We start from the raw sequence: 7,863 nt of genomic DNA on the forward strand, positions 1-7,863 counted from the left end.
GGCGGGTGCGGGAAATGTGTGTACAGACCTGTCAATTTTTTTTTAAGATTTTTTTTGATGTGGCTCATTTTTAAAGTCTTTATTGAATCTGTTACAATATTGCTTCTATTTTCTGCTTTTGGGTTTTTGGCCAAGAGGCATGTGGGATCTTAGTTCCCCGACCAAGGACTGAGCCTGCAGCCCCTGCACCGGAAGCTGAAGTCTTAGCCACTGAGCACCAGGCAAGTCCCAGCAGATTCACCGACATCAAGAAAGCTCCACTTCAGGAGGTGCCGTTCTCAAACACTGCGTTTTGTGTGCGTGTTAGTTGTCGGTTGTGTCCAGATCTTTGCAGCGCCATAGACTGCTGCACATTGAACTCCTCCAGCATACAGTTTGAGAAAGCTCTGGGAGATGGTGATGGACAGGGAAACCTGGCGTGCTGCAGTCCACGGGGTCGCAAAGAGTTGGACACAACTGAGTGACCAGACTGGACTGATAGCTTCTAGGCCACCAAGACGTACATGCTGTGTGGGCCATAACCACACGAGGGCGCCATTGCGGCCGCTGAAAATGATGCTTGACATCCTCCTCTGCATCAGCAGGTACTTCAGGAGCATCGTCACCTCAGGAGCACCGTCATCTCTGGAGCACCCTCAGAGCAGACACCTGACTGACCTTTACACGCTCCTCACAAGCCAGGAAGTCGGGACCCAAATCCAAAAGAAAGCAGGAGGATTGAAGCCAGCCCCTGGCTCCACCGTGAGATTTGGACCCAGAGAGGCAGACGCAGATATGCAGACTGGACACGGAGGAAACCCGGTCTGGTATCTCTTAACTATTATGTTCATTTACTACAAGCCAACATTTAATTTTCAGTTTTGAAAATTATTCAGCCACCATTGTGGGGCGCCAACTCCATCCTGAACCCTGAAATGGTGGCACAGGGGGCCCTATCTGGCTTTTGGATAAGTCGATTTTAATGCGCTGAAGTGGGAAGCCTCTGAAAATGTGGCGGAACCAGGGGGCGTCTAGAGGGCTGCCCCGGAGTCCTCGGGGAGACTTGGACCGACCGGCCCCACGTCCTCCACAGCAGCCCCCCCCCCCCGGCTCGGACGCGGCCCGCTCACCTTCCCAAAGCTGCCTTTGCCCAGCACCATGAGGAAGTTGAAGTCCGTGAGCTTCACTCTGTCCAGGTTGTTGGAAGGCTGTCTCCTGTCCTCGGAGGGACTGATGACTTTGTTGCCGGCAGGGCCAAGCTTGGCTTTCTAAACAATAACACACATGTGAAAACAGTCAGCCATTTCCTCAGGGACAAAGTGACAGGAAACTCTGACTAAGCTGGATGCCGGTGCTGGGGGGGCGGTGGGAGGGGAGATGGGTGAGGAAAGGAAGCAGGGCCTCGAGATGTCTATTCCTACCGTCATCGCCGCACTCACCCCAAGGGAGACATTTACAAAGGAATGAGAAGCTGCCCTCACCCATACAAGAAACTCTTTGTATCTTTAACTGCGTTAGATAACTTTGTATCTAATGTAATAAAAGAAATAAACGTAATTAACTGTGTACCGATTCTTCCCTTATTTGTAGATTTTCCAATCTAAGATTTGCAGAAAGGAAACTTGCAGCCGCAAGAAGAGGGAGAGTGTGTTCCCTGGAGGAAAACGCTTTCACAGCAGGCTGTGGGGTGACTCACTGCTGTGTTAAAAGGCACAGGAAGGAGAACAGAGGTTTCTTTTTCAGGTAAAGAGTTGGACTCCTGAAAAATGGTGACCTGTAAGAGCATCTGGTTTCCCATGGATCCCGCGGTGCTCTCCGCGCCCGACAGATCCTGGGTCGTGACCTGTGAGTTCCCCAGAGGGGTTTTACCCACTGGTCACTCGGTTAACACCCCTCAAGTTAACGGCTCCCAGGGAGATGGCAGGAGGTAAAGAAGCTTTTGGGAGATTTTGGGCATGACCAGACCACCAGGACATCGGTGCTCTGCTCTTCGGGGGAATGTGGGATCTGACGTGTTTGCTTTAGTGGCTGAGAAGGCTCTCAAGGAATCGTCCATGCCCCCTCTTTGAGCAGAAGCCTCCTTCGTCCATGCCCACTCGGCGGGCTGCTCGTGCCTGGCTCTGCGGGGCGGCTGTGCCTTCACAGGACGAGCCTCCACCCCTGTCCCTGCAGACCCAGCCCCAGTGCTGCATTCGGCGTGAGGTCTGCACTAGCATTTTGGTTAAAGGAAGAATGAAGCGAAGCCTGCCTGACCATGCTCATCACATGCTGGGCTGTGAGGTGACACTTTTCTCTGATCAAAACAACCTTTCATAGGGATCGTGGGCTTCTCAGGTGGCGTGATCAGTAAAAGAACCTGCCTGCTGATGCAGGAGATCCCAGGTGGTGCTAATGGTAAAGAATCCGCCTACCAACAGAGGAGACACAAGAGATGTGGGTGTGATCCCTGGGTCAGGAAGATGGCCTGGAGGAGGAAATGGCAACCCACTTTAGTATTCTTGCCTGGAGGATCCCATGGACAGAGGAGCCTGGCTGGCTACAGACCCTGGGGTCGCAAAGAGTCAGAGACGGCTGAAGTGACTTAGCACGCATAGGTAGCATAAGAACTTTGTGAATGAACAGGTGAACTTGCGTGGCTGTGCTCCAGTAAAACTTTATTTACAAAAACAGACAGCAGCCAGAATCTGGCCTGGGGGTTCTTGTCTGCCTCCTTTCGCCCCACATCACGCAGGTTCTGAAATCATTCCTCATTTGCAGCTGGATTTAAAGACAGCCTGCCTCTGTCCTCGCCACGCTGGCAGAATGGCGACAGTTAAGAGCCTCAGATGCCCCTGAATTAAGTCCCTACCGAGTCTCTTTCATGACCAGCACAGGAGAAAGCTGTTCGGCAGCCAAACGGTGTGGTGAGTGAAGAACTTATTCGGGAGAGCAAAAATTTACGGGAAAGCACGTGAGGTCATCTTGATGAGAAATGTTTTTACGGACACGTCCACACCGGCTGTTGCTGCTGCCGGATTCGCCGGCCGCTGGCAGGCCTCTGTTGTCATGGCAACTCAGCCACTCTCTCGGGAGACACGCGGACCCGTGACGCATTAGCAGTCGGACCACTGTGGAAAATATGAAGTCCCTGGTTCTTCTGGACCCAAGTGTCCCTGCCTTAGTACTAGCTGTGATGCTTTCCTGCAGGCAACCTGCTTGCCCGTCTCCCAGATCCACACGCTGACGGCCGACACCCGCCGCAGGCTGGCTCAGTCCGGTGCTAAGAGCCCGCTGGTCCCACCGCTCCAGAGGTCCCGGAACAGCTGCTGGGTCTGTCCCGCCCAGTGGCCGAGAGTCCAGACTTCCGTGTGCGAGCTTCCGGGACCAGAAACTTCACCCTGTCAAGTTTTTCCATCTGGAGAGAGCCCGTCTTTCTCTCACCAGGGAGCTGAGGGCACACATCTGCCTGATGCCCACCTAATGGGAGCTCAAGGCCACCGAACGTCATTGGAAGAGGATTTTGGGCACTTGGTAATTTTTTGAAACCTGTATCCTCTTCTAGAGGCTCAGTGGTAAAGAATCCACCTGCCAATGCAAGAGATGCAGTTCGATCCCTGGGTCGGGAAGATCCCCTAGAGGAGGGCATGGCAACCCACTCCAGTGTTCTTGCCTGGAGAATCCCAAGGACAGAGGAGCCTGCGGGCTGCAGTCCATGGGGTCACAGAGAGTCTGACATGACTCAGCAACTAAACAGCAAACCCTTTTCCTGCTAAAACGCTCCCCGTTGGGCTGGCCATGGTGCTGGCTTTGTGAGTCGGTGCTGGCAGGGTCAGAGCCAAACGAACTCAATGTCAACAAAGGAAATGAACTTCCAGACTGCTGGCAATATTGCCCAGAAGCGGGGAGTTCTCTGTCCTAAGAAAGCAGAGTAGGTATGAAGTGAGCTGGGCTCCTGCCAGAGGCGAGTGTGGGAACCACTGGACCACGGGCATCTTTCCCAGGACCAAGACAAGTCCCGCCAGACAAAGGACACTCGGGAGCATCAAGCGGGAAGCCCGTCCTCACGCCCAGCAGGAAGGGCAGAGGCGCAGTGCAGCCCTGGCTCTTCTGGGGCCGTGTTCGGGGAAATCTTTTACTTGCAAGTCTTCACTGCCCTCTTGTGGTACTTATTTTCTGGACCCATTGCAATGGAGCCCTGGCTCTCTTCTGGGGCCGTGTTCGGGGAAATCTTTTACTTGCAAGTCTTCACTGCCCTCTTGTGGTACTTATTTTCTGGACCCATTGCAATGGAGCCCTGGCTCTCTTCTGGGGCCGTGTTCGGGGAAATCTTTTACTTGCAAGTCTTCACTGCCCTCTTGTGGTACTTATTTTCTGGACCCATTGCAATGGAGCCCTGGCTCTCTTCTGGGGCCGTGTTCGGGGAAATCTTTTACTTGCAAGTCTTCACTGCCCTCTTGTGGTACTTATTTTCTGGACCCATTGCAATTTTTCTCTCTTTTTTTATGTTATTTAAAAAAACTTTTTGTTTTGTATTGGAGTGTAGGTGCTGAACAATGTTGTGATAGTTTCGGGGGGACGGCAAAGGGACTCAGCCACACACACACACATATCCGTTCTGCCCCTCGCATCCAGGCTCTCTGTAAAACTGTTCTGCGTGCTGTACAGCAGGTCCTTGTTAGCTATCCTTTAAAAACACAGCTTAGGGCAGGGGCCACAGAGGATGGGATGGTCAGATGGCATCACCGACTCAATGGACATGAGTTTGAGCAAGCTCCAGGAGACACTGAAGGACAGGGAAGCCTGGTGTGCTGCCATTCACGGGGTCGCCAAGAGTCAGACACGACTGAGCGACTGAACAATGACAAAGGCGTTTCCCAGGTGGTGCTAGTGGTAAAGAACCCACCTACTAACAGAGGAGACATAAGAGAAGTGGGTTTGATCCCTGGGTTGGGAAGATCCCCTGGAGGAGGAAATGGCAACCCACTCCAGTATTCTTGCCTGGAGAATCCCATGGACAGAGGACCTGGCGGGCTATGGTCCATGGAGTCAAAAAAGAGGTGGACACAACTGAGCAGCTAACACACACGCATACCCCCACCCCAAACTCCCCAGCCGTCCTTCCCCATCCTTCCCACCAGCAACCAGAAGTTCGGTCTCTAGGTCTGTGTGTCTGTATCTGTTTTGTAAATAAGTTCATTTATAGAATTTCTTCTTAGATTCTGCATATAAGGGATGTCATATGCTATCCCTCCTTTGTCTGACTTACTTTACTCAGTGTGACAATGACTGACCGCATTCTGACTGGACTCTTACCCGAGTTTAGAAATACGCCCAAGTTTACTAGAATGGCCCACAGAAGGGAAGTTCCCGTAAATACTGCAAAATGGCACAAACAAGACGGAAACGCTGCCTTCCCAGCTCTGCCTTCACAGAAGGTGACTCGTCTCTCATGTGAGAGCCTGGCCTCACACCTGGCACAGCCTGGCACAGCGCCGGCAGGAGGTGGGCAGACACGGGAACGTGTCCTAGAATCGCCAAGGGCGTGATTTCAGGAGACAAGCCCCAACCACTGCTAGCTGTCTCTGTGTCCTGACTCCCCAGACCTCTGACTGGGCCCAGACTCTGCAAACCACGGATGCCAGGGAGGGCCGAGGGGGCCAGGTGCAGCCCCTGAGACGCACTGTGTCCGGGAAATAATGGAACGATGAGTCACGTGAGGGCAGAATTCAGCGAAACGGCCACCCCCAGGGAAATTCAACGTGTGCTAAGTGATCACAGGGTGGGAGCTCCTGAAAAACAAACAATGAAAACCCAAACCGTGGCTGGCAATAAAGCTCAGACCCCTGGGAAAGTTCCAGGCACTTCTCGCCCTCGTCAGCGGCTGCAGGACAGGTGGGTGGGTGAGGGTCATCCCCGCGCCTCCCGCGCCCTGAGGAACCTGGGCAGAGGTTTGAAACCTGACAGGCATGGAGGGAAAGACAAGAAAAATATGATCCTTCCCCCAAAAGGCTGAATATGTTTGCTCAATTACTCAATTTAAATTTTTTCTAAAATGCCTCTAATTGACAGCAGCAAGCATTCTGAAAGCGGGGCTGACTGCAATTAAATTTAGCACAAAATTTCCATAATCGTTGATTTCACCCTATCTTCACTGAGCGTTTTTTAAATTGCACCAGTTTTCAAAAAGGAGGGATCTAATTATAGCTCAGCTGGGACACCTGCTTTCAAGCCCGGCTCAGCTGCGCTGTTCTGGGCAGTTTTCTGTGCGCCCCCCGCTCCCCGCCTTGCCCCGTACTAACAGGCTGACGGGACTTGGGGGAAATGTGGCCGGGAGGACCAGCTCCAGCACTGCAGACCCCTCCCAGGCCTCAGTTTCTTCATCTGTCAAATGGACTCAAATGCCCACCGCCTCGTATGCGGGGAACTCCCCCGGCCTTGTTTGCTCAGTAGCTGCTGCACGGCTGCAGCACCCGAAGGGCCCTCCTCAGGGGCTGCAGAGGGGAGGAGGGGGACGCGGGGACCCCGGGGACAGCAGGTCCCCAGCCGCCCGCAGGGGGTGTGCTGACACGGAGGACCTGCCCATCGCCACACCCTTCAGGCTTCTGAAACCTCAAAGAGTACTTTCCCTTCCCCATTTCCAGTCACCCGGGTCACTAATCTCTTGAAGCGCTTTCAGGGGCGCACCTGTAGTGCCAGGGACGCGTTCTGGATGCGAAAATGAGCAGGGCCGTCTGTGGGATGTTTTCTTCACGTGGCGTGTCTGAAAGACTATCTGCGGATTCTAGCTTAGTGCAGGGAGTGAGGGCTTTCCTTGCAAATTTTGTTCCCAGGTGTCTGAGCGTTTACATTTTCCACTCGCTTCAGATATGAATATGCTGTAACCATCTCGGGCTGAGTTTAATTATTAACAAGAGCAATCCACTGGGAACACAGCTGGCCCCTAAACAGCTCCTCCCAAAGACAGCGGTGTTCTCAGAAATGACAATAGACCAGATTTTTAAAATAATTTACATTCAAGTTGCAAAGTTCCCTTGGATCCTTCGGTAACAGAATGGCTGATGAGGCTACAACAATGAAGTGACTTGGGAAGAAATGCGGCAAAAAGTCAAACAGAGCAGTGGTATTAATACAGCCGGGTGTGGCTTCCCTGGAGGCTCAGAGGTTAAAGCATCTGCTTGCGATGTGGGAGACCTGGGTTCAATCCCTGGGTTGGGAAGATCCCCTGGAGAAGGAAATGGCAACCCACTCCAGTATTCTTGCTTGGAGAATCCCACGGACGGGAGCCTGGTAAGCTACAGTCCACGGGGTCGCAAAGAGTCAGTCGGACATGACTGAACGACTTCACTTAAGATCACAACGGGACGACTCCGGCCTGTGACACATTTCCAGCAGTCTTCCTGATCGGCGCACACCACGCCGACTGCCTGCTGACGGAGGTGTGTGCCTCAACCAGGGTGAACTGGGTCTGGAGGTGTGATCAGAGACACACATGAACAGAAACGAAGGAAAACGCGCCGTCGGCTTAAAGACGCACTCCTTCCGCCGCGCGGCCTTCCAGCCTGGCCGGAACTCGTCTGCAATCACTCACAGGCGAGGCCGCGGTCTCCCGGGTGGAATCCTAAAGGCACCTGATCGGAAATGGGGATGGCGGGCGTGCGCTGGGTCACACATGAGCGTGTCCTCGCTGGGACACCATGGCCGCTTAGACAGGACACACCGCGCATCCCTCAGAGCAGGGGTGCGGCAGGGCCTCGGGTGTGGAGGGCACAGGAACCCGGGTGACGCCTCTTGTAGAGGGCACGGCGGAAGGACAGGGCGGAGGACCCACTGCCTCTACGGAGTGTCACGACACCCCTGGGGGACGGGGAGGGAGAGCTGCGAGGTGAGTAAGAGGAGGGCCAGGCG

The 7,863-nt window shown here is 53.7% G+C and overlaps 1 protein-coding gene across 1 annotated transcript in view; it reads right to left on the reverse strand.

The window, feature by feature from the left end:
* The window catches only part of PRKCA (protein kinase C, alpha), a 176,527-nt gene that overhangs the window by 38,737 nt on the left and 129,927 nt on the right, over nt 1-7,863 (reverse strand). The window contains exon 10 of the mRNA XM_010856474.1: nt 1,110-1,247. Coding sequence (XP_010854776.1) covers nt 1,110-1,247 — 138 coding nt within the window. The remainder of the gene's footprint in view (nt 1-1,109; nt 1,248-7,863) is intronic.

The sequence above is a fragment of the Bison bison genome, unplaced genomic scaffold, assembly GCF_000754665.1.
Source record: "Bison bison bison isolate TAMUID 2011002044 unplaced genomic scaffold, Bison_UMD1.0 scf7180017864371, whole genome shotgun sequence".
Lineage (NCBI taxonomy): Eukaryota > Metazoa > Chordata > Mammalia > Artiodactyla > Bovidae > Bison > Bison bison.